General features: G+C 36.8%; 1 protein-coding gene across 4 annotated transcripts in view; it reads left to right on the forward strand.

The window, feature by feature from the left end:
* KYNU (kynureninase) overlaps positions 1-27,338 on the forward strand; it is a 136,570-nt gene that overhangs the window by 11,654 nt on the left and 97,578 nt on the right. For 3 of the 4 annotated variants that reach the window (XM_037849630.1, XM_037849631.1, XM_037849628.1), the window contains exons 3-4: positions 14,360-14,480; positions 20,377-20,459. In XM_037849630.1, the coding sequence (XP_037705558.1) occupies positions 14,360-14,480; positions 20,377-20,459 (204 nt within the window). Of the gene's footprint in view, positions 1-3,223; positions 3,295-14,359; positions 14,481-20,376; positions 20,460-27,338 lie in introns of all 4 variants that reach the window. The other variant, XM_037849629.1, reaches the window with a different exon arrangement.

The raw sequence follows: 27,338 nt of genomic DNA on the forward strand, positions 1-27,338 counted from the left end.
TTTTGTGTCTCGCTTATTTCACCCAGCATTATGTCTTCAAGGTTCATCCATGTTGTCTTATCATATATTTCATGACCTTGTTCATTCTTACTGCTGCGTAGTATTCCATTGTGTGTATATACCACATTTTGTTTATCTGCTTGTCTGTTGTAGGGCTTTTGGGTTGTTTCCTTTTCTTGGCATTTGTGAATAATGCTGCTATGAACATCGGTGTGCAGATATCTGTTCATGTCACTGCTTTCAGATTTTTGGGTATACACCAAGAAGTGAAACTGCTGGATTGAAGGGTAACTTGATGTTATTTGGTGACACTGTAGTAGTTGGTAAAGAGGAGTGGGGATTGGAGGTTTGTATTTGATTTTCACATGAACCTTGGTAGGGTAAGGAGAGGAGGAGAAACTGTTCATCTTGGGGTCGGGATAGTCACTGAGGGATCTAACAACAGGGTCCAAGATGCTGAGACAGTGCAGAAGCCCCTGTATTGCTAACGATGGGGTCAGAGATGCTGAGCCATTATGACAGTATGGAAAGTATTTTAATTCACTACAAACCCTTGCCCCTGGCAACCACCAATCTATTCTCCATTCCTACTGTTTTGCTTTTCCAAGAATATCATATAAATGGTGTCATATGCTGTATGCAACCTTTTGAGGCTGGCTTCCTTTACCTAGGGTAATGCCCTTATATTCATCCAAGTTGTGTATATCAATAGTTTGTTCCTTTTTATCGCTGAATACTATTTTATTGTATGGTTTACTACGGTTGTTTATCCATTCACCCATTAAAGGACATTTGAGTTGTGTCCAGTTTTGGTGATTATGAATGGCTGCAAGAAACATTCATTTAGAGTTTTTTGTGTGAACATAAATTGTTATATCTCAAGTTAAGGGATCATCAGACATATTCTGTAAAATGTCAGATAGTAAATATTTTAGTGCTACAGACCACATACCTTCTCTTTCCCTCTCTCTTCCTCCACCTCCCCTCCCCCTCCCCTCCTTCTTCTACCTTTTAAAACTGAAAAAAAATGTTAGGCTTGTAGGCCTTACAAAAATCGTCTGTGGGCTGGATTTGTCATATAAGCCATATGTCCTATAACTCCTGCTCTAGAATAAATACCTATGAGTTGGATTGCTGAATCATATCACAAGTGTATTTCTAACTTTAAAAGAACCTGCCAATTGTTTTCCAGAGTTGCTATACCATTTTGTATTTTGCATTCTTACCAGCAATGTATGAGCATATCTGTTGTTCCACATCGTCACCAGGAGTTGGTATTGCCAGGCTTATTTGTTGTTTTATTTTGTTTTTTAGCCATTCTACTACTATATGTGTAGTAGTATCTTATTTTGTTAGTATTAATTTGCATTCCTTTAATGCTCAGTGAGTCCACAGATGGTAGTTTTTCCAGAAGCATTGCATGTAGGAAAGGCAAACCTATATCCAGAGTATATGTCTATTCCAATTAGAACAAATTGCCTCTACTTCCATGATGAAAATGGACCAATGTAATCAATCTGCCACCAGGTAGCAAGCTGATCATCTTGGAAAATAGTGCCATATTAGGGATTAAATGTTGGTCTCTGGTACTGGCAGATTGGGCACTCAAAAGTGACCATAGCCAGCTCAGCCTTGGTGAGTGGGAGTCCATGTTGCTGAGCCTTAGCATAACTTTCATCCCTATCACCATTGCGACTTTGTTCATGAGCCCATTAGGCAATGACAGGAGTGTCTAGGGAAAAGGGGTTAAGTGGTATGCACAGAATAGGTCATCTTATCCTCTTGATTATTAAACTCTTCCCTTTCTGAAGTCACCCTCTGGTGAGCATTCACATGGGACACAAATATTTTCATGTTTCTTGCCCACTCAGAAAGGTCTGTCTACATACCTCTTCCCAGACTTCTTGGTCAGCAATTTTCCAATCGTGTTCCTTCCATGTCTCTGACCATTCAAATAAACCATTGATGACAGCCCATGAATCAGTATACAAACACACCTCTGGCGTTTTCTTCTTCTAAGAAAAATGAACAACCAGGTGCACTGCTCAAAGTTCTACCCACTGAGAGGACTTCCCCTCACTACTGTCCTTTAGGGATGTCCCAGAAAAGGGGTTTAGTGCTGCAGCTGTCCACTTCCTGGTGCTGCTTCTCCCATAGCTAGGATTCACAGGTCCAGGAATCAAGGGTGGAAATGAGAGTGGCACTACTCTTTACTACCCCACTCCCAGAACAAATCTTTATTAGTCAGGGTTCTCTAGGGAAACAGAACCAACAGGAGATATTTGTATTATGAGATCTTAATAAGAATTGTCTCGTTTGACTGTGGAGATGGGAAAGTCCAAATTCTGGAAGGTGAGCTGTAAGATGGGAACTCTGATGAAAGTGTTCAATGAATTCCCCAGGAGGAGCTGTCTGGCTTAAGTAGAAGATGGAAATTCTATCTTCTGACTGCGGAAGCCATCACTTCTCCTTTTAAGGCCTTCTGTTGACTGGGTGAGATGTCTCTCATTGTTGAAGGCACTCTCCTCAGTTGATTGTAGATGTAATCAGTAATGGATGCAGTCAACTTACTGATAATTTAAGTCCATGAATGTCCTTACAGAAACAGTCAGGCCAGTGCCTACTTGACCAAACCAACTGAGCACCATCACCTGGCCAAGCTGACACATGAACTGAACCATCAGAGCTAATAAACTTAAACATCAGTTCACTAACTTGTATGCCATCCTTATATCTTTGGAGAAGTGCTGTTCAAATCTTTTGATCTTTTTTGAAGATTGGGTTGTTTGTTTTCCTATTGTCAAGTTTTAAGAGTTCTTTACATATTTGGTATACAAGTCCTTTGTAAAATAAATGATGTAAAATATTTTTTCTAGTCTGTAACTTGTCTTTTTTTGCTCTTAGCAAATATTTCACAGAGAAGAAGTATTTAATTTTAAGGATTTCATATATATATATATATATATATATATATATATTTTTTTTTTTTTTTTTTTTCCTTTATGGATTGTACTTTTGATGTCATGCCTGAGAACTCTGCCCAGCTGTAGGTTCCAAAGACTTCTTTGACCCCAAACTTATTTAGATATGTTTCTGAATTTCCAAATATTTGAAAAATGTTCAGTTGTTCTTCTATTATTAACTGAATTCTCTTATGGTCAGATTATTCATTGTATGTTATCAGTTCTTATAAATTTGCTATGTTTTTCTTTTTTTGACCCAGTATATGGTCTGTCTGGGCAAAGCCTCCATGAGCATTTTAAAAGAGTGTGTATGCTGCTGTTGTTGAAAGAAGTAAGTAATTTAATTATTGATATACTTAGATTTAGGTCTATCATTTTTAGTGACTTTCTAGGGATTATCATATATATTCCATTATTATATTATAAATTACATTGTCATATGTATGCATATATGTATATAAATTTTCAAAGTCCTTTTAGAAGTAATATTTTTCCACTTCACCTGGCAGGTAGAAACCTTAGCTTCCCCTCACTGTTGTAGTTGTCATATGTATTACATCTACTATGTTGAAAATACAATCATACAATGCTATAAATTTGCTTTCAACATTCAAAATATTCTTTCATACATATTTTTAAATAATTAAGAGAAAAATAATCTATTATATTTATCCAGATATTTGCTATTTCTCTTCCTCTCTCTTCATTCCTAAAGTAAAATTTTCTCCTGAACAACTTCCTGTAGTTTTCTTTTAGACAGATCTGCTGGCCTTGAATCTTCTTATTTATTTTGCCTTCATCTAAAATTGTCCTTATTGTGTCTTCATTTCTGATGTTCATTTTCTCTAGATATAAAATTCTGTAGACAATTCTTTTCTTGCAGCATTTAAAAATTTTGCCCAACTGCCTTCTGGCCTCCATGGCTTCTATTTTTCATTCATTTCAAGAGTATTTTACCTGACTTCTTAGGTATTGGTTATGTCTGCTTTAATGTCTTTGTTTGATAATTCCAATCTCTCTGTCACCTTGGAGTATGTTGATTCTCTTTTCCATTGAGATATGTTGACCTTGTTCTGGTTCTTCTTGAATAAGTTTGGTTTGTATCTTAGACATTTTACATTTTATCTTATGAGACTCTGGGTCTTATATAAATCCTGTGGAGAAGCTTGATATTTTTGTTTTGTTTTGTTTTGTTGGTTTGATAGCAATTAAATCAGTTATGCTAAGGCTGCAATTCCTACAGACCTTTTGTGGGTGGTGGTTTCAGTATCAATTTAGATTTAATGACTTTGCAGTGCTATTTGGATCTGTCCAGTGCATATACTACTCAAGGGTCAATTTGGGAACTAGGTTCAGTTCTCAAAATCTTTGTTATACCACTCAGGGTCAGATCCATGCAGGAATGGTTCTGGAGTGAGCCCAGGAATTCACATACAACTGTTTAAGATCATTTTCTTGAGTTCCCTCCTCTATGCCATCTCCCTAATACTTTCCTGCCCCTAGAGGTCCACCTTCATTTTCCTATGATGAGAAACCTGAGACTTTAACTTGCCCAGTCTGCTTTGCACTTCCTGTGACTTGGCCTGCTTCTGGAGCTGAAGCACAAGACGATAGAGATCAAAAGCAAACAGGGTGATCCCACATTTTTGGAACCACCATTCCTCTGGTTGGAAAGAAGGGTTCTCTTCCTTTAAAGTTTTGAGTGCATATGCAGCTGCATCTGCTGCTACCACTGCTATTGACATAAAGCAAAACAAAACAAAAAAGTGAAAAAAATAAATAAAATAGGATCCCCCTCCCACCCATTCCTTGCCCCAGCCTTGGGTGTCCTGTCTCCCACTTCTCTGATCAAAAATGGGAGATTGGGCTTCTCTTGGAGCTATTTCAGTACCCCTCTTACCCTCTTAGTACACATTTTGGGATTTCCAGCTGTCTTTGAATCAGGCCAGGAGATACCATAAGGGGAATCAAAATGGGAAACTGAACCCTGATTCTATGCTACTTCAAGATTTTCTTCCTTAATAATCTGTTAGCATTTATTTTTCAGAATTCTCAGATAGGTGCTCATTGCATTTTGTCCAGGGATTTTTAGTTGCATTTAGGGGGATTGACAAAATGGAGTGTGCTTATTCCATGCTGACCAGAACCAGAACTTCTCCTTGGGGATTTTGAGATGCAGTGCTATGTGTGTCATATAATAAAAGTAAATAAGTCCTTGTCCCATTGGTTTGCTTCTGGAGATTATTGTCTACAAATAATACATTGGCCTAATTCTCTGAAGACTGTGGTCTCAGAGATTTATGGACATAAACACAAATCCCAGCTAAGCTCTCTTCCAAATTGCCAAAATCCAGTTCCATAATGCCAACAACAACAACAACAAATAAACAAACAAACAACAATCACAACGACAAAACCCCAACTACATTATTACTCTAAGTAATAAGATTTGGACAATTTTGCAATTAGACAATTCTTACCCAACAAATTCATGTTAGATGCTTGTAATTGTCTTGATATTATCAGGGCTCCAAATAATCAAAACTCAAATAAAATGAACACAGCTGGAATCTCTATCATTTCAATAACTAATTATACCACAATCAGCAACAATTCAATGTTCACCAATCCTCAAAAACATTGCAAACATGTGGGAAACTTATTTACTTTTCCTTTTTTTTTTTTTGTTTAAATTATATAACAGCATTCCTGGTTTTACAAAAAAGAAAACTTAGCTCAGGTTTCTGAAATGAATAATCATACTTTTTGAAATTTAAACCTAGAATTCCATATCAGAACAACAGTTCTTTAAAATCCCCCCATATCCCTCTATTCAGGGCCTCTTAGAGGGGGTCCATCCTTTCATACATATCTGGAGGAAAATAACTCTTAAATATTCTTTCAATATAAACAAACCAATAAATTTCTTGTAGAGGTTAACTTCCCCAGAGGTGTAATTTTCTTTCTTTTTTCCCACACTGCAGGCCAAGAAATTGTTATGAAAAACCCAGCAATCACAGCAACCAATCCCAGAATGTTGCTTGCCAAAGCAGCTTTTGAGCATTCAAATTCTTCCTTAAATCATAAACCATAGCTTTGATTCAGCTTTGCTTCTCCATCAAGTTTTGTCGTAGGTTTCTCCTGGAGTATAAAAGGCAGGAAATGGTTTTCCATAATTCAGGAAAAATAATATCAGTTAAAGCTAATTACATTAAAAAGAAGGAACATTCATTCTTTTAAAAGAAACATTCAAGCAGAATATATTAGCAAACTTAGTCTTTCACTCTATGAACAAACTCCTGACTCATAATATTCCAACAATAATTTTAATAAAATGGAAAGAATTTTTTAAAGAAGTTTCAGATGCTGAAACGAAATATTTAGACTTAATTCTCACACTGAATGTATATCAAAGGTATGCTCTGGCATCTGATAAACAATTATTAAATTTGAGTTCTTTTTATTAATAACAATTTTATTTTAGAAAATATTCTTTATACACACAGGCCACTAATTTTTTTTTTGGAAATTACTTATGCCTTTGGTAAAGTCATTGTATTTTTTTTAAAGATTTTCTCTTTAATTTTAAAAAGAAAAAAAAGTTACTTCATAGTTCCTGTTTTTTACCTTAAACTTGATTTTTAATAGGAGTTTGTTTGTTGAGTGTGTTAGTTGTGTGTGTGTTTGTTGGGGAGTTAGAAATTTGCTGACATTTTTATTCTTTTAGCTTTTGGGGCAACGGATTGGGCCCTTTAACTCGGTCCTAAAGCAACCTTTTTCATTTATCATAGAATGCTGAATAATTTAATTTTCTATGTGTTTCATAATGTGAGAAAGGTTGGAAAGCTTTGCTCTAGAATGATTTCACATATTTTTATTACTGAATCTTAAAGTATTTAGATTGGGCTTCTTAAATTATAAATTATAGTAACCACATGGTATATTAAGTTTAAGGTAAGGTATTTTTCTGTGTTCTTGATTAATTCAATTAAACTTGAGGACTCTTAGGATTTTGTTTGTTTTTTTACTTGTTTTGTCTTGTTAATGAGCGTTTAACTACTAGAACTTCTGATGTGTGGCATGTAAGAAATTAGTTGGGAATTTTTTTTTTTTTTTTTAATGCTTGTGTCCAGGTCCCCACCAGACCAATTAAATTAGAATCTTTGAGGCAGGCTCAGGCACTAGTATTATTTTCAAGTTCCTGATGTGATAACGCAGTAGGTATATCCAACTGATATATAGAAATTTTTTATTTACAATATTTTTTAAAACTACCAATTTATTAATAGGTGATCATAACATATATAAAGTCCTCACTTGGTGTAGGACACTAGAATGGGGTATCCATATATGAAGAAGGCATAAAACTTTACTTGAAAACTTTAAAATAGTTGCAACTCAAAGCTAAAAAGTAGCCCCATTAATATGCCAGCAATGACTACATTAAGGAGGTATGTTTCCTTTGGGTTCAGTGAACCCAATTAAAAGTAGCAGAGCTTAAATCATTTCGAAAAGACTTTGTCTGAGGAGTCTGTGGGTTAGGTTATGGTAGCTATACCAGAAAGAATCTGGAAGCAGACTGCAAAAGTTGGGAGATGGTGTTAGTGGGTGGGATCCTAAGACATCAGCTGATGTGTGCACTAACTCAGGGAACTGGAAGTTAGAAGTCTTCAGTAGGAAAGAGTTTCTACAGGGGCCATAGAAAGGTCCATAAGGGAAATGGCTAACATGAAGGCATCAAAGCCAGTTTGCTCCAGTCCCAGTCTGTTAAGGTTTTCTTGCCTTTCTTCCCCCAATCTATCGTGAGAATTAAAGGTGGCAATAATGAGAAAGGAGAAAACAAACAATAATGTGCATATTTCTCTGTTTGAAACTGCAGCTTTCTGAATATAGGCAGGCCTGGGATGAGGATGGAGAGAACCGTTGAAGAGATGTTGAAAATGACAACTGGATCCCAGGCTAGGCCTGGGACCGATGAATGACCTAAAAAAAAAAATAGGTAAAGTGGCCCAGAGTGATGTTAAACTTTTTAATACCTTGAGATGCTAGTTGTATAGCTACCCAAAGCCATCACAGCTACTGTTCCTCTTAGCTGTCTGTGGGAGTGGAGAGCGTGTTTGGGCATGTATGAAAATGGGACTTTTTACTTCTCAAACTCAGGTCCCAATGGTGGCTCTCACATTACTAACTCTGTGTCCCCTTTTCTCCAAAAAAATAAGCCATTCTTGCAATGCTAGGGGAGAGAGAGAGAAAAGAAAATGAATTTGTAATGCCCACATGTGTGGGAGATATCATCCAGGAAGATGAATGGTGTTTTAGTTTTCTTGGGCACTCAAGCAAATACCATGAAATGGGTTGGGTTAAACAATGAGAATTTAATGGCTTTTGGTTTTGAGGTTAGGAAAAATGTCCAAAGGAAGGAAGAATCAAGGCAATGCTTTCTTCCCGAAGACTGTGGCATTCTGGGGCTGGCTGCCAACAATCCTTGGTCATTGACTTGTCACATGGCAAAGCACATGGCAGTGTCTCCTGGTCTCTCCCTTCTCTTCTGAGGTGTGTTGCTCACCTCAGCTTCTGGCTTCCTCCTGTGGCTTTCTCTCCACTTACAAAGGACTCTAGTAATAGTAATAAGACCCATCCTGATTGAAGTGGGCCTCACCTTAACTGAAGTAACTGAAGTGGACCCCCTCCCTGTAATCTGTCACCTGTGGGTCCCCTCCCCCAGTCTGTAACTTCTGCAAAGGAAAAATGTTGTGTAAGCACCATTAAGCCATGAGGAGGAGGGAGTGAAACTGTACCATTTTAGGGAGTGAAACTTGCCACTGTACGCATTAGCCAAGCATAACCATTAAAACAATCAACAATTGCACTGTTTCCAAGTGAAACCTTTTGTAACCAAGTGAAACTTTTTGTCAGATTTCTAAATGCCAACCTTGCTAAATTGTCTTTTGTAACCAATAGCTAACTGCCAACTCTGCTTCTGTTAAAATAGCTTGCTTGCGTTTCCAGGATGTGGTTTCTGCCTATATAAGGCACCAGCACACACAGGTCAGGGCTGCTTGCTGGATTCCCTGTGTGGAGGGACAGTAAGCAGTCGCCAGCCAGCTAATAAAGGCTCTTTCAAATTCTATTTGGCTGTCTCGAATTTAACTCGTGGGCACCGCAACAGTAACTTCATCAAAATGTCCTGGTTACACTGGGTTCACACCCACAGAAATGGATTAAGTCTAAGAACATGTTTTTCTGAGGCACACACAGCTTCAAAACACTGCAAATGGGTTTAAGTAAAACATTTTAAGAGCAGTGGTGTGAGAAAAAATATAACTCATTCCTGATTTATTCTATGGAGCCCAACTAAAACTAGTAAACCAGCACCAGGTGTTTTTGAGAGTTCAGAGGAGGGAGAGGTCACTATGGGGAAGAAAATCTTTCCTTTAGTGCAGTTAAAAAGCCATTCTCATTAATATCTTCATAATGGTTATGTTAACAGTAATGAGTATAATTTTCTGTCTCAACTTGGAGGTGAAAAAATGTTACAGTTCTTTATTTTTTAAAAATGGAATCAAACTGGACACTTACCAGATTTGTTGGAAAAACTTGGCTCCTTCATTCTGAAGTTTCCTCCCTCTTCCTAGTGTTCCACAAGCTGTTAGGAGCCTCTTGGGGTCTAGAGATGGGTCTGTTAGGCCGTAAGGAGCGCTCCTGTTTCCCCTTGCCACAGCCTATGTGGCCATTTGAGGGCAGATGACATCACCAGCAGCAACCTCTTCCTCTCACCTATCCGCCTAATCTCCTTCCTGGGACTCAGACATACACACGGGAAGCTGCTTCTACCATGCCTGGGTCACTACATGAAGCAGGATTCAGGGCCCAGCCACTTGCAGAAGGTTTATCTTCCGTTCATTCAGTCTTATGGAAGGCACCTTTTCATCAAGTTGGTTTGCTTGCTCTTCTTCATCCCTTGGAGACCTCTTAACTGCTCTTCTTTAGAGCTCTATACTGCCAAGAACATCAGCTTCTTTTTCTAACTTTTTACTTTGAAATAATTTCAAACTCAACAATTGGAGAAATACCACAAAACCTGTACAGAAAACTCCAACATACCACCCCAACCCCAGATACCCTGATGCAGCAACTTTTAACATTTTGCCATATTTGCCTATCGTTCTCTCTCTGTGCATCTTTCTATATATCTATCTGCTACCTGTCTGTGTCTATCTATCTATCTGTCTACCTGTCAATCTATCCATCTAATCTATTTTTAAACATTTGAGAACAGGTTGTATACATCATGCTCCTTCTACACTTAATACTTCCATGAATATTTCCTAAGAACAAGGATAGTCAATATATATAGGCTTCCACCTTCTGGCTACTGTGAATAATGCTATGAACAATGGTGTACAAATATCTGTCTGTTCCCTGCTTTCAATTCTTTTAGTTATATACCTAGAAATGGGATTGCCAGGTCATAAGGTAGTTCTATATTTAACTTTTTGAGGAGCTGCCAAGCTGTTTTCCAGGTGGCTGCATCATTTTACATTCTCATCAATAATGTACAAAGGTTTCTATTTGTCAGCATCATCCCCATCACTTGTGATTTCCTGTTTTGTTTTGTTTTATTTTTAAATAATAGTCATTCCAGTGGGTTTGAGGTGGTATCTCATTGTGGTTTTCTTTTGCAATACCCTAATGGCCAGTTATGCTGAGCATCTTTTCATGTGTTTATTGGCCATTTGTTTATCTTCTTTGGAAGATACGTCTATTCAAGTCCTTTGCCTGTTTTTAATTGGGTTGTTTGTCCTTTCTGTTGTTGAGTTGTAGGGCTTCTTTATATATTCTGGATAGTAAATCCTTATCACATATATGATTTCCAAATATTTTCTCCCATTCTGTAGGTTGTCTTTTCACTTTCCTGATAATGTCCTCTGATGAACAAATGTTTTTATTTTTGAAAACATTGAATTTAGCTATTGTTTCTCTCATTGCTCATGCTTTGGGTAAAAAGTCTTAGAATCCATGGCATAATACAAGGTCCTGAAGATATTGCCCTCTGCTTTCTTCTAAAAGTTTTATAGTTTTAACTCTAATGTTCAGGTCACTGATCCATTTTTAGTTCATTTTTGCATATCACCTGAAGTGTAGAGTTTCTTTCTTTTGCATGTGGATATCCAATTTTCCCAGCACCTTTTGTTGAAGAGACAATTTTCATCTCATTGAGTAGATGTACCACCCTTGTTAAAAATCAATTAGCCATAGATGTGTGGGTTTATTTCTGTGCTCCCATTTCTGTTCCATTGGTTTATACATCTGTCCTTGTGCTAATATGACAATCTCTTGATTACTGTAGCTTTGTAATAAATTTTGAAATCATGGAGTGCTAGTCCTCCAACAGTACAGTGTTGAATAGCAGTGGTGAAAGTGGACATCCTTGTCTTGTTCCTGATATTAGCGGGTAGACTCTTAGTCGAATTCACTGTTGCGATGCTAGGTTTTATCAAATGCCTTTTCTGCTTCAAGTGAAATGATCATGCTTTTTTGTTGTTTGTTTGTTTGTTTTGTTTTTTTCCTTTAGTCTATTATCAGTTGTATTGATTATCGTGTGTATTCCTACGTTGAACCACCTATATTCCTGTGATAAATCCCACTTGGCCATCATGTATAATCCTTCTAATGTGCTGTTGAATTCTGTTTGCTAGTATTTTGTTGAGGATTTTTGCATCTATATTAAGAAGAGATATTCATAATTTATTTTTCTTCTGATATCTTTATCTCATTTTGTTTTTAGAATGATGTTAGCCTCATAGACTGAGTTAGGAACTGTTCCCTCCTCAATTTTTTGGAAAATTTGCACAGGATTGACTTTAATTCTTTTTGGAATGTTTAGTAAAATTTAACAGTGAAGTCAATTGGTCCTGGACTTTTTTTCTTGGGAAGTTTTTGATTACTGATTAAATCTCTTGCTTGTTATTAGTCTTTTGAGATCTTCTATTTCTTCTTGAGTCAGTTTAGATAATTTTAGGGTTTCTAAGAATTTGTCCATTTCATTTACGTACCTAATTTGTTGGTGTACAACTGTTCATAGTATTCTCTTTCAGCCCTTCTTATTTCTGCGGGGTCAGTAATAATGTCCTCATCAGCTTGTAATGACAATACTTGTTCATCATTCTGCTGGTGCAAAAGAAGCCTAGGCCTCCAAGGCTTAAATTTCTGCTTGTTTTTCATGGTGTGAATATCAGAGGGAAATGAGGTGGGGTGTGATGGGTTATCTTTTCATTTTGGAGGAACTTTGACAAAATGCACTTTCTTGATACTCTATCCTTCCACGTTATATAATGCTGATTGAGTGTTCATCTAATTCCAGATGGTGTGATTTGAGACTTATTAAACAAACAACTCAACCATGAAAAAAAGAATGCTAAAAGGAAATGTGGAACTACAGTTTTGGCTGGCATTGGACAAGATAATTGTGTTTACAGTTCTGATTCTCTACCACATTGAACAACACTTTAAAAATGACTTATTTGTCAGTCAAAACACCAGCAATGAAAGAACAGGACAGGACACTGGGAGCAGTGATTAGGGCAGTTCCCTCTTCATCACATGTCACTGATGACACTGATACATGAAAGGCATGTTTAGCCTTCTACCTGTACTTATTTGAATGCTTAGTTGAAATTTGAGCCACAATACAATGATTAAAAGCTCTAAAATTTTAAATAATTCCTTCAGTGAGACTGTTTGTGTTCTCTAGGTCAACAAAAAACTGTTAAATGAATCCAATTTAAATTTTTGCAACTTTTTTAATGGATTAGGCTTAAAAGATGAGGATGAAAAGAAGGCAGACTATCTATAAAACTGATTGGGTTGAAAGAGATGGTATACTCTTAAAAAGTCTAAAGGTTTAATTAAAGAAGTCTGAGGTAAAGGCAAGAATACTAACAAATGATTCCAATAAAATCTTTTCTCCACAGAACTAAAAGAAAGTAGAGCAAAATTATAAATTTGTGCATTTCTTGACTATATTTTAAACACATGGATTGGTTTGCTAATGAAATTGCATTTGTTTGCAATTAGGGGAAAGTTGTAAAATAGACAAATCAATAAAGCTCTGATTTATCTGAATAATCTGTAGGTATAGAGAACAATCTTTGCTTATATACGTTAATATTATACAGACATGTTTATACAGAGGTAAAATAAAAAATATATAAATCTAAGATATCTACTTCAGATTTATAAATTTTTAGATAAAATTTTTATTGTGGTAATGCGGTCGCAGTTGACTCGTCTGGGGGAGGGTGGCAGCCGGTTGCTAAATCCTAGGCTCCCAGGATTGCTCCGAGGGTACCGGTGGCGGGGGCTCTTTCCCGGAGGCGAGGGCGAGGCGGGGGACTTGGCCAGGTCCCCGGCGGGAGGCGTGCAAAGTATGGAGGGCGGCGAGAAAGGAACAGGCGGGACATGTTTCTTTTAGGATGAAGAAAACCAAGAGAGTTTATTAGGGGAGAGTATAAGCTTATATCGGGCGGTTTAGAGGGCGGGGTAGCTGTAGAGGTTAAAGGCTTGGATTGGTTCTGAGAGGGCGCGGAGGTTGATTGAAAAGGGGTGAGAGTTGCTCCCGTAACGGTGTCCGGCAACAATGTATGCGCACCGGTGGTGATGGGAGTTGCGCTGGCAACGGGGAGTGTCTGGGCAAGATAAGGGGGTGGGGAAAAGGCGGTTCCCTCTGGCAAGCCTCCCCTAACACTGGTATTTTGGGAGAGGAAATGGGGCCTGCCTCCGGCCTCACTTTCCCAGGCCCGGGGGGCTGTGGAGGGCGCTGTCACCCGTACCCACTACCCTCCCCAGGGGTGGATCCGGTCCCCCAGCCCAGGCCCGCCAAGTTGAAGCACGTAATCAGTGTCCCGCATGGTAACATAAATACAACATAACATTTCCTATTTAACCACTTTCCAGTATTAGGTTTTTGTTTGTCTGTTTGTTTTTAATTTGCTGTATCTACAAAACCACCAATTAATGCAGATGGCTAGTACTTGCCTATATTCTGGTAATCTTTTAATATGAATAGATAGGCTGATACTTCCTTTTAAATTTCTGTTTTTAACTCTTTTTTTCCTATTGCCTTTGACTATTTCTGACTGGTTGCTAATTTAGGTTTTTGTAGGGTATAATAAATATGAGATATTGCAAAAATAGCCTCTATAGGTTTAATTTTAAAAATTTAAATGTAAAAGGTTAATTATTTTTAAGAGAAACTGATGTTACCTTTGGGAGGAATTTCAAGTCATTTGTTATCCTTTTTGGAGTTAATTATATTAATTGTTTGGATTAACAATGCCAAATGGAAGAATGTTAATTAATTGAATAAGCATTTTTTACATTTTCTTCTGTTTCAGTTGATTTATCTTTAGTGAAAAAGGATGAAAATGCCATCTATTTCTTAGGAAATTCTCTTGGACTTCAACCAAAAATGGTTAAAACATATCTGGAAGAAGAGCTAGAAAAGTGGGCCAAAATGTAAGTATTATATTAAAAGCTTTTATTCAACCTCTCATGCAAGAATTTAAAAACTCATACTAGGTTGTCCAATATATGGAAATGTATGTAACAGAATCTTAGTATTTTAGAGCAGAGAAGAACCTTAGGAATCACGTCATTCTATATCCTCATTTTATTGATGAAGAACCTGAGAATCAGAAATGGTTATGAGGTCACTTGGCAAGCTAGTGTTCATTAAGTGTAAAACTTATAAAATATTAAAAAATTTAAATCCCTACTCTTCATTGACAAATCTAAATCATACGTGATCATTTTATTTTATTTCTTTAATGATTAATAAAAGAGTTAACATTTTAGATTTAATTTATTTTTCAAGATTGTAACTTGGCCAAGCTATATCAACAATTGTTTTTAAGTAGGAAAACAAAAATTGCTGAAGATGACAAAGATTGTATGCTGCAGAAGGTTTTTCTGTCTCCAAACTGAAAATGATTTGTTGAGAAAGATGCTCCATTTGGTCTTTGCTAAGGAGGTTGGCTTGAAACATCTGGAAGTTATCATCAAATCAGGACCCACTTTTTTCCTCCATCTCTTCTGTTCTGTTCTTCTGCCTGTGAAACTATTCCTACTCTGCCTGCTGAGCACTTATCAACATGATGCCCAATCTTTGACACATTGATTATATCTCCATGAATGTCCATTGAATTCATAGTCACTGGTCCAGGGAAGGTAGTTTAAAGTTGTTTATTTCTATTAGCTTTATATTCTTAGCTACCTTATAAACCCCTCAAGGAAAATGCCCTAATCATACACACTTTTATATCCTTTCCCAATAATTCCTGATAAAGTTGAAACTATAAATAATTTTTTACAATTTTCTGACTATTTGAACCTAAGAAATAGATATAAGAAAAGAGCCAATCCTAGCTCTTTTTTCAGCAGTATAAAACCAAATCAGAATAGAATTTTGGAGGGAAGACATTTGTCATCATCTTTTTTCATTCTTTATGCTTAAAGTTTGCTTTCACTGACTACTAACCATCACTAGAGTGACTATTAAATAACACTGAAAAGTTCTTAGTTTTAGTGGTTAAGAATATAAGTTCAAAACTTAATGCAAGAATATTAGGGGTTTATATAATTTATTAAGCCTGTTATAACTTTATCTGCCTAACTTTTATGCATAAATTGCAAAATAAATGTCACCACATTTGGAAGCATTTGCACTAGCAGGTTTTAGTATTTAAAAAATGAGGGTCATAGTTAATAAAAATGGTTAATATTCATTGTTGGGCTTACTGTAAAAGAAAGCAGAGAATTAGATTGAATGAATTTGAACTTTAGACAGTGTCCTTGCCTCTTGGATATTCATTTAGCAAGACTGTGCATTTTTTCTTTCATCTAGGCCTTTAAAGAGGATACTACCCTTCTTTATCATTCATCTCCTTAAGGTTATCCTAATTTATTAAGGTACTGGTTGATTATTTTCAAGACTAAAGTTCCAGGAAAGTGCCTTTCTGTCATAACATTCACTTTTCTATTGATGCTGCCTTTCACTTTTAGAAATTGCTGTGTGACAATAAAAAATTTCATAATCTTAAACTCTCCTACCTATTCTTCATCAGATAGATAATGATTAAGGGGAGATGCATATTAATGCTTCAAGAAATGTAAACAATAAAAACAGACTTCTGAGAAAAATGGGTAGCGAATATCCATCACATTATTGCTTTGTTTTATTTAGTCTTTGTGCTTTTCAGTTGTGGTGTCTCAGTGAGCTCCATGCCCAACCCCATGCTCCTGCCTGCCCGTAGATGCCAGTGCTGTTGGAGGTGCCCAACCATATTCTAGTTCCCTCCTACCCCCTCCATCTTTGATCTCAAAAGCATTCGCTCATTATTATTATTTTGCTCCAAAATGTTTAGCTTCAAATTCCACCTCTGGCCTTTTCTAGGCTCCCCTCTCTGACTATTTTTTTTGTTTCTAGACTTTATCTCTTCACACATTTACTTCCCCCTCTAGATCCAGGGCACCCATTTGTGTCGTGTTTTACCTTACTACCTCTTCCTCTTCACCTCTTCCAACCCACGTCTGCCCTACTTCTCAGCTGATGACTTAGGCCAGTGCCTCCCTCTTTTTTGAACAGTGGAAGATTTTGGGAAGGACATAGACAAAAAGGGTTATAATCACTAAATACTCTAAGACACATTGAAATTAGTGGTTTAATTTGAAAAAAAAATAATAATCTTAGCAGTAATATAAAAATTAGGGTGCTTTGACAAAGTGAAATGTTGCTCGGGGATCTGAGTGGCCATCCATGTCTGTAAAGCAGGAAATGCCATTTGGCACATGGTTGAATCTCCCTTGTTTTTGGACCTATTGAAGGCAAACTGTTCACCTTGCTTATCTACAGAATAAATAATTTCTGGTCACAATGAAGACTGATCTTGTAATTCATAGGGCTACCACCTTTGATTACTTATACTAAAGACAATTCAAGAATAGAGGTACACTTGGGAATATTTTAGAACCTAAATGATTCTCTCCAAAACTTTCAGCTATTCAAGGCAAAACTATGAAAATAGTTTCCTTAGAAATGTTTGCTTTAAAAAGCTTATTACTGTTTTTCTGCAATTTCATTTTCAACTGCCTGAGATTTCCAACGCAGGTTAATAACACTTTGCTTTGAAAAATGTATTTGTTTTGTGAAATAAGTGACAATATTTAAATACTTTCAATATTGTGAAATAGAAAACTTTTAGAGTGATTTGACCAATTTGATACGTATTAGTTACTTGTCAGGGAAATGTTGCAACAGTGAGAAGCAACAATGCTTAAACCTGTGAGTATGCTAGAATGAGTAGGCAATAAGCTTAAAGAATTTTTTGGAAACATTTTATGTTAAATATTTACTAAATATCTAGACTATTTAAAGGAGAACAACACAGGGAAATAACCAATAGTGGGTAAAATCCAACTAGAAGGGAAAAATATGTCACCCTATAGAACAAAATATAAGTTGAGAAATGGATAATATGTCTCTAGGATAGAACCAGAAAGTTTTAGATCATCTACATCACCAAATCTGCTGGAGAAATGATGTTCTTTCTTTTTTATAAGAGCAAAAACCTGCTACAGTTGTGACTTCTTAAGGATTCCTCTAAGAGCTGTGATATTTTAGAAAGGATTATTTAAAGAGGAAAATAGCTCCCTGAATTACACATTGGGAACAGATTGTGTAGTTCTCAGTGTCAGTGTGTGTGCAGGAAGCCCTTGGAGAGATTTAATCCCGATACCAGACAACGGTAGTGGGTTCTCCATGCTCAAATGACCAATTCCCTAGGTACCAGGATTTCAAAGAGGGAAAGAGTTTATTTCTAGATGTGAAGCAGGAGATCAGATGACCTAAAAATCTTTCTCCCCGAACTGCAGTAATTCTGATAGTTTTATAGTATTAGAAGATGAGCAGGTTATAAGATAATGAGCACAATGGCTTCAGATGATGTAATTAAAGGTAACCCAGTTAGTGCACATGCGCAGATTGATTACATGCTTACTCACAGAATGTATATAAGAAAATGGCAGACTTAATCTCATGATGGGCTTGATTTTTAGTATTATGATGAGGCATAGGTCACTCATGGGTTAAAGTCTAAGCTACTGTGCATGTCAGGCTGGCCCATTTTGGCTAGATACAGCTTCTGTTATCAAGATAACTTTTGATTTGGGGTGGGTTAGTTTTGGACTGACCCAAGACCCTTCATGAGTAAACATTAGGGGCTCTCTTTAGTGATCATAAGACTCTAAAGTTGAGAAACTAAATAAAATGGGTAGAAGTAGAGGTTATAATCACAAGGGCACAAGATAAAGGTTATACAATCATTATCAGAGATCAGGGCAGCTAAGTTCAAAGATTTCAGGTATTTCCCTCTGTCTACTCCAATACACCAGAAAGTCAAAAGGAATATCTGTATAATAGTTCAGTAATCACAATCAGCACTTAAATCCTAACTTCTTGGTTACAATCTTGTAGAACTTTGCAGCTTCATTCAATTTGGACATTTCTTTCTCTTAAAAGTACATAGATAAGAAAGTACATGGTAAGAAGTGTTACAATGATTCTTCTGACTTATATGTTAGCTAATTATCAATTAGGTCACAGAAAAAAGTTGTGATATTATTCAGGGACACTGTGAAATCTTATTTATTTACCTATTTTGGGAGGGAAGCTTTTTAAAAAAGGGCAACTTTTCATTTTGTTGTGGTTGAAGTAGAGGTCTAATTCAAGGAGGATCCAAGTTTCAGTTAACTTCCTAGTTAGATTTTATATCTTGAAATCTAACTTTGTAAACAAATACTGCTCCTTAGTCAACTGAAAAAACACCCTACTGATAACATCAATTTACCCCATGGGAATGAGTTAACTGTCTCCCATGCTCTTTTTTCCTTTCCAGCATTTGTAAAGAAGATTGTAGCTATGCTGCCACTGTTTTAAGCAGTTTTGAGTGACAGCAATGTAATAGTTCTCTAAACTCTGATACATATGTTTCTAACTGCACTTTAACCTACGTTAACTCTTTCCAGTGACAGCCCACTTTACTTTGGGTTTATTTGGGTAACACTTTCTGAATACATTTAACTACCCCAGGCTAGTAGGCTGACAAAATGAGGAAGTGGACTCGGTGTGATATTTGAAAAGGAGGGAGATGCCAAAAGCATTGTAGGAAGACACCTGTCCCTAAAGATTATTACCGATGTCTACCAGAGTGAGGAGTTGATGGCATAATATACTGAGATAAAAATTCTCTAAGGCAGAGCATAGAATTTTACTATGTAAATGTAATAAGATATATTGTGCTATCTGCAAAGGCCATGGAACTCTATGTGATTAAAATAAAAAAGGCTCCAAGTATCTGCCTTTAACTACCATTTAATGGTAATGATTTTTGTCTTTAGCATTTATATTGGAAGTCAAGAAAGAGGCAAGCTCCAGGCTATCTATTAATAATATGAATAAGAATAACTAACAATCGCCCTTCTCTTCCTCCTTAATTCTTAAGAGTCTATGTTTATCCTCAAAAAAAGTCCTCTTCTTCCTTTATGTCACTTTATATGGCAATTGAAATATTAGTTTTTAAATTGTGTTATACACCACATGCTGATGAAGGGAGTTTTATAAATATACATTAGGAAGAAGCCTCAGAAAAAGGGGAAAGAATTCTATTTCTTGAACCTTTGCAATACATTAATCTCTTTTACTTGCATTGTCTCATTTATTTCTCAAACCAACCCTTAAAAGCTACATATTGTCACCCATTTACTTCTATAAATGTGGAAAATGAGACTCAATAAGCTTCTAATAAACGTGGTAATCATACCTGGTTGAGTTTGATTAGTGCCAAGTTCTATTATCTGCCTTAAATGCCATCCTGAGTATAGTTGCATTTTATATATTTTTATTTAATTACAAGTTGTAGGTATAATTTAAAATTCAGTTTATAATCATTTCAGTCTCTAACCTCAAAAATTAATAGTCATGTTTTAGTATTGACATTGCTATATGCTACCCATGTACAAGTGAAGTATTCAAATGGTCTAGAATTAGTCCAAATAAAAGGGAAAAATACCATGTTAGACCCTAAAATATATTTTAAAAATAAGGAAATAGTATAGGCAATGACTTTCATCTTTCTTTCAACAAAAAGAAAATCAAAGACATGGTAATTTAAAAACAAAAAGTTCCCACATGTGACATTTTAGTCTTAAAATAACATGCTCTTATATAATTATTAAAACATTACAAAGGTCCTCTTGGAAATGTGTCAGTTGCTCATGCTGATACTTGAAAATTGACAAAAACAAATAAATAAACAAAAAACAGCTAAGGAAAGTTTGTGTCCCTTTTCAATTTCAGGGGAGCCTATGGTCATGAAGTAGGGAAACGTCCTTGGATTACAGGAGATGAGAGCATTTTAGGCCTTATGAGTGATATTGTAGGTAAGTACAAAACACTCTGAATCTTTTCCAAAAGAAATGTCAAGAAATTCTTGTTTAGTTAACAGGAGTTAAAAATTAAATCCACCTGCTTTACACTTCAGAAAGTAACTCCCAATTACTCACAATAAGCATTTCTAGAAATTGGGGAGTAAAAAGGAAAGATATGTTGAAAGTCTGTTTAAAATGCATGCTCCATGCTACCAGGTAGATCTTCCCACACTCTCAACTCCAGGAGACTGAAGGTTTCATCTCTGAAGAAGATAGAAGGGAAGGTGTCAGGGGAGAACATGTATGCCATAGTGAAAACAAAAGGCTTAAGTGTTAAGTCGTTTAACTTTAAGAATCCCAGCCTTCTCCTTCCTCTTAGCTCCCAGAAAACTAGCATCCATTCAGCAGACTGGAAAAGTTATCTGAGATATCTGAGCAACCTAAGAGAGAAAACCTAAAGATCCTTGCATGGGGGTGGGGGGAGGGGGTACCAGCATAATGACCCATAGAATCATCCTACAATAAAACCTTCCCACATTCACAAGAAGAATCCATTCATATTTAATACAGCCTGAATCATCAGACTTTGTTGTTTATAGTTTATGAACCAGTATTACTTATTCAAAAAAATTTTTTAATTCAATGTAAGGGTTACAAGCAAAAATAAGCTCTATTTCCTACTATTTCATTACATTATAGCAATTTCTATTTATGTGGTTAGAAACTCAGAATATGGACTTCTAGTTTAAGAGATTGAGCACATACTGAAAACGTTACCTTCTACTCCAAACAGAGAAATGATAGGGAAAAAATTCAATTGATAAACTTACAGAGCAACACTAAAACAAACAAAAAACTAACTTTAAATGGAAATCTCCATAGACCAGAAATACAGCCATCACTGAAGAAAACAGGCGCCTGGAAGGTATAGGTTCTGGGCAGCACATGGAGCCAGGCTCAATGTACAGGGTCTGACCAGGACTTTCCCAGAAGCTCTAGGGTGAATCTGGGATGCCTGGATGCCCAAGGCCTTAAACCCAGCTATGCACATACCAGGACTGGGATCTTTGCCTGCCAGTTCTGATAAAGTCCAAAACTGAGCATCACCTGCCATGGCAGTCAGGTTCTAAGGACCATAGGTTGCTCCTTGATCAGGCCTTCAGAATTATCTAGAGGAATGTCTTTGGTTTTCACAACTGCAATTCATTATCTCATGGTTTTGGAACTGGAAGTCCAAAATCAAAGTGTCAGCAAGGCCATGCTTTCTCCAAAGTCTGTAGTGCTCTGGGGATGGCCGTCCCCCATCACATGGCCATCTCCTCTGCTTCTTCTGCTTTCAGCCTCTTCCCGACTGGATGGCAGTGCATTTCCTTTGCTTGTAAGGATTCTGTTCCTATGGATTAAGGCCTACCCTTATTCAATTTGGCCCCATGAAAATAGGATCTTGAAAGATGCTATTCATAAAACAGTCCACAGCTTAACAACAACTTCAAAGGTCCTATTTGCAAATGGGCTCACATTCACACCCTGACTCACCTTAACATATTCAAAGATGCTGTTTTACAAATGGGCTCACACTCCAGGGCCAGAGGTTAAGATTTCACCTTGGCTTTTGTGGGGGTCATGATTCACTGCCCAATAAGGAGTATATATTCCAGTGGAGGAACTTACTCCTTGACTAACCCTGGATTACATTTAAAGGTGTGTTAAATAGTTGTTTAATAATGCCTTCATCAATATTCATTTTTAGGCATTCAAGTATCCAATGACAACAAAAAAAACCTGAAATAAATCCCTTCATTAATCTGACCTGAGAATATTCATTTTCTTTAGCTGTGGGTATTTTTTTCCTCTTTAGTTTTACTTTCGAGACATAAACTGCATTCTAATCCTGTTATTCTGTGATTAAGATTTATCATTCTCTAAAGGGGAATTAGCATGTTTATATACAGACCAGAAAAGTGCTAAGGTGATATTATTTAGTGAGATTTATTTATGAAGCCAATAAACCCTGCAAAAAGATTTCCTTTGACCATTTAGAAGTTTATATAGCTCTATTGCAACTTTATTAAATGTTCAAATATTTTGTTTGCTCGGTAAACATACACATGTGACATAAAAATCACTGAAATTTCAAACTAGCACCTCTCATTATCATTACTAGGAAAAATGGAAAAAAAAAAAGGACGATAAATGTTCAGACTTGTTTAGAAAATTGAAAGAATGAAACTCCTTTAAAAATTCTTTTTAAAAAAGAAAATGTATCAACTCTAGCTTTAGGGATTTTGGTCTGTCTGGGAAATATACCACAAAGTAACAACACAGATGGGGCAAACTTCCTTTAGTTTTCTCTGTTCTTGTTATTAAATATTGTATTAATTAAATCAGAGATGTTTGTTCATAAGATATAAAATGGAATATAAAACAATTATTTCTTGTAATGGGCACATTCAGCTTTGGAGGCATGAACACAAACTACAACTTCCAAAAGTCTGAAGCTTTATATGACAAATGCAGTGTCATATTTCATTTGAAATATTGTCAGAAAATGAAGGTTGGTTATTTTGTTAAATATATGTTTTGTTCTCTATGATTCATGTTTTATTAGGGAATGTATTTGTATCAATTTTTTTGTTAATTGACAGAATATGAACTGACAGTGTCTGCAAAAGTGAATTATGAGTAATATTTTTTAAAAATTCATACGGATTTTTAAAAAATTTCAGTTACAATTATCCACCAAATTTCTTTACTTCTACAATTGTATATGTTAGCTGAAAAATGAATGAGTTCATTCTGGTTTGTTTTATTGGAAACAGATTCTTTTTAAAGGTATTTTTTTGAGTGTATGTATTTATTTTTACATTTTGTTTGTTTCAAACCTGTGCAAGTTCCCTTTTTGCTTGGGTTGCTAGGAAGTTCTGAGAAATATTTGATGGATTTTGAACCACAAAAAAAAATGTTAATAGCTTCTAATTTGTTTCTCATCTGCATAGATTGCACATTATGCTATTTTTATCATTCTACCTCACATTGTATTATGACGAACCTCATATGCTTTTTGGAAGTAAACGTGATATACCTCATAAAACATTAAAATAATTGTATGATATTTACAGGAAAGAGCACCAAAAGTCAAATTGATTTCTGCTACTAGCTAGGCTATCTAAATGTTTCATGAGCAAACAAACAAATTTTGTAGTTTGGGCTATGATTTAATCTTCCAGAATCTTGAAACCACAGCCTTTATTTCATCATAAAATTTCTCAAAAAAGAAGTCACAGAAGGATAATAAAAATTATGTGTACAAATTGATAGTCAGCGGGGATACAAAAAGAAAGAGACAATGAACAGCCATATTCATTCATAGACATAGAAAAGAATTTCAATGTCAAATGAGTAGAAAGACTATTAATAAAACATTTCATATAGAGCCAACAACCCTACAAAATTTGGAATAACTTTCCCTTATAATTAATGTCATATCATCAAGATGCTAGAAATAGAATTGCTGAAGAGTATTGTTAGTATTATTATTAGGCCTACTTCTCCCTGGGTATATAAAATTCACAAAGGGCTAGATACATGCATTGAGCTTATAAAAATGTTGTAATTGAGGATAAATTTGCTTTATGAAACGTTGTTGACCCTTATAGAAGCACTAATCCCTGGAAGCTCTCTCCAAACAGTTACCAACCCTCAGTCATGCACCAGCTACCTCTAAAGGCCACAGAAACTTGCTAGCTGAAAAATAGAGTGTGAAGTTCTCAGACTTAGCCTAAATACAAACCATACAACCAAAACCCTGATAATATTTGCATCGGCTTAATCAAACACACTCGGTACGTTGAACTCGGTAAGGCAGTTACGAAACCTATCATTAACCCTCCTATTAAACTCTGAGCAAATTGGAGTCCTCTCATCCTCACTTGGCAAAATATTTGTAATACATCAGGATTAGGAAGATGCAGAGGGAAGTTGGTAATGAGTTAAAAGATGTGGACCATGTAAATAATGCTTCCAAATGTAATCCTGTTACCACCAAGGTTGTGGATTATTTTTCCCAGTGCACTCAGAAGACCAATTCCTGAGATACTGGGGTTTCAAAGAGAAAAAGTTTTATTGCTAGGTGTGAAGCAGAACAGTTGGCCTATTGGTCCAAAATCTGTCTCCCTTGTAGTAATTCTGATACTTTTATAGTATCAAAAGATGGGCAGGGGAGAACCTAAGATGGCAACTAGGTGAGACAGGGCAAAAAAAAACACCTCCATGAAAAATACTAGATAAAAACCAGAAAGTGACCCAGAACACCACTTCCAGAGTAGCACCAGCCAGACAAGGTCTGCTAAATCCATAGGGAACGTGCATTTGGTGAAACCAAGAGTCTGCATTCTGAAACGAGTGAGTGAGTTGGCTGAGTCCCTCAGCCACGCTGCAGTGTGGGGAAACAGTGGGCTGGCATTTGGAGACAGACTAGTTCTTTAAAAAAAAAAGAAGCCCGGGAGCAGCTGCAGATACGAGGGTAGCGGGCTGGGCTAATGCCTCAGTATCTGGCGTGGAGGATACCCTTCCCACATGCACTGCTTACTGTCTTGGGCCCAGGGGAGCAAAGGGGAGCCAAAAGGAGAAAAAAAAAATGCACGACTTTCAGCCATCTCCCTGGCAGGCGGGGGCACTCCTGCCCGGGGCCAAACCCACAGCACAGAGCCATGCCAAGAAACCCAGAGTGACAGGGAGTCTTTCCTGTGGTACCACACACATGCCACAATATCAGCTGTGGACAGTGGCCTTTAATACACTCACGGCTGATTGTCCCGGAGCTGGGAGGGTGGAGCTGTGTGGAAAGGGGGAAGTTAACGCGTCCCATTCAACCATCTTTGAAGCGGGCTGAGAGCACCCCTGCATGGCCCAGCGACCCAGGGCTTCCCTGGAGGCCAGCGTGCACTTGTGATGTGGCACGGCCCTCCTTCCCTCAGCAGAGGTCCTGGAAGAGCACAGCAGGGAAGGGGAAACCACTCAGAAATCTCAGGGAATCTACGCCAATACCAAGGACTTTTGGGTCAGCGGCAGAGAACAGCCTTAAATCTCCAGGAACACCTGGGAGGTTTGATTATTGAAGCTGCCCTTCCTCTCTAACCTCTCAGACGCAGGCCCCTCATTCGGGGTGGACAGCACCTACAACACACCCAAATTAAGTGCACCAATTGGACCCCACAAGAAGCAGATGCCCACACACCACAAAGTTCAGGAGAACTGACTTGAGGGGAATAGGTGATTCACAGATGCCATCTGCTGGTTAGTTAAAGTGTATGCCACCAAGCTGCAATTATGACAAATTAAAGATCAAGTAAAGCAAATGCCAAGAGGCCAAAAACAACAGAAAATCTTAAACCATATGATAAAACCAGACAATATGGAGAACCTGAACCCAAACACCCAAATCAGAAGATCAGAAGACACACAGTACTTGGCGCAATTAATCAAAGAACTACAGACAGGCAACAAGAGCATGGCATGGGATATAAAGGACATGCAGAAGAACATGGCACAGGATATAAAGACATAAAGAAGACCATAGAAGAGCATAAAGAAGATATTGCAAGAGTAAATAAAAAAAATAGAAAATCTTATTGAATTTAAAGAAACTGTAGGCCAAATTAAAAAGACTCTGAATACTCATAATACAAGATTAGAGGAAGTTGAACAACAACTCAGCCTCCCTGAGGACGACAGAACAGAAAACGAAAGAACAAAAGAAAGAATAGGGAAAAAAATTGAAAAAATTGAAATGGATCTCAGGGATATGATAGAAAAAATGAAACTTCCAAATTTAAGACTCATTGGTGTCCCAGAAGGGGAAGAGAAGGGTAAAGGTCTAGACAGAGTATTCAAAGAAATTGTTGAGGAAAACTTCCCAACCTTCTACACAATATAAATACACAAAACATGAATGCCCAGCGAACTCCAAATAGAATAAAACCAAACAAACCCACTCCAAGACATATTCTGATCAGACTGTCAAATACTGAAGAGAAGGAGCAAGTTCTGAAAGCAGCAAGAGAAAAGCAATTCACCACATACAAAGGAAACAACATAAGACTAAGTAGTGACTACTCAGCGGCCACCATGGACGCGAGAAGGCAGTGGCATGACATATCTAAAATTCTGAGAGAGACAAATTTGCAACCAAGAATACTTTATCCAGCAAAACTCTCCTTCAAATTTGAGGGAGAGCTTAAATTTTTCACAAACGAATGCTGAAAGATTTTGCTAATAAAAAACCTGCCCTACTTCAGATACTAAAGGGAGCCCTACCTACAGAGAAACAAAGAAAAGAGAGAGAGAGAGAGAGAGAGAGAGAGAGAGAGAGAGAGAGAGAGAGAGAGAATTTTAACCAACATATATAGAATATAACATCCCAGGTTACCGGGACACACATTCTTCTCTAGTGATCACGGATCTTTCTCCAGAATGGACCATATGCTGGGACATAAAAACAAGCCTCAATAAAATAAAATAAAATAAAAATGAATTTATTCAAAGCATATTCTCTGACCATAATGGAATACAAATAGAAGTCAATAACTATCAGAGACTTGGAGAAGTCACAAACACCTGGAGGATAAAAATGAGGGAGAGATGAAAACATTCCCGGATAATCAAAAGCTGAGGGACTTCATCACCAGTAATCAGTCCTATAAGAAATGCTAAAGGAAGTTGTGCAGGCTGAAAGGAAGGGACACGAAACAATTGACTGAAACTACATGAAGAAATAAAGATTTCTGGTAAAAATCACATGGTAAATATGAATACCAATACTACTGTATTTTTTATTTGTGACTCCACTATTTACTTCCTACAAGATCTAAAATACATGAACTGTAATGATAA

The sequence above is a fragment of the Choloepus didactylus genome, chromosome 9, assembly GCF_015220235.1.
Source record: "Choloepus didactylus isolate mChoDid1 chromosome 9, mChoDid1.pri, whole genome shotgun sequence".
NCBI lineage: Eukaryota > Metazoa > Chordata > Mammalia > Pilosa > Megalonychidae > Choloepus > Choloepus didactylus.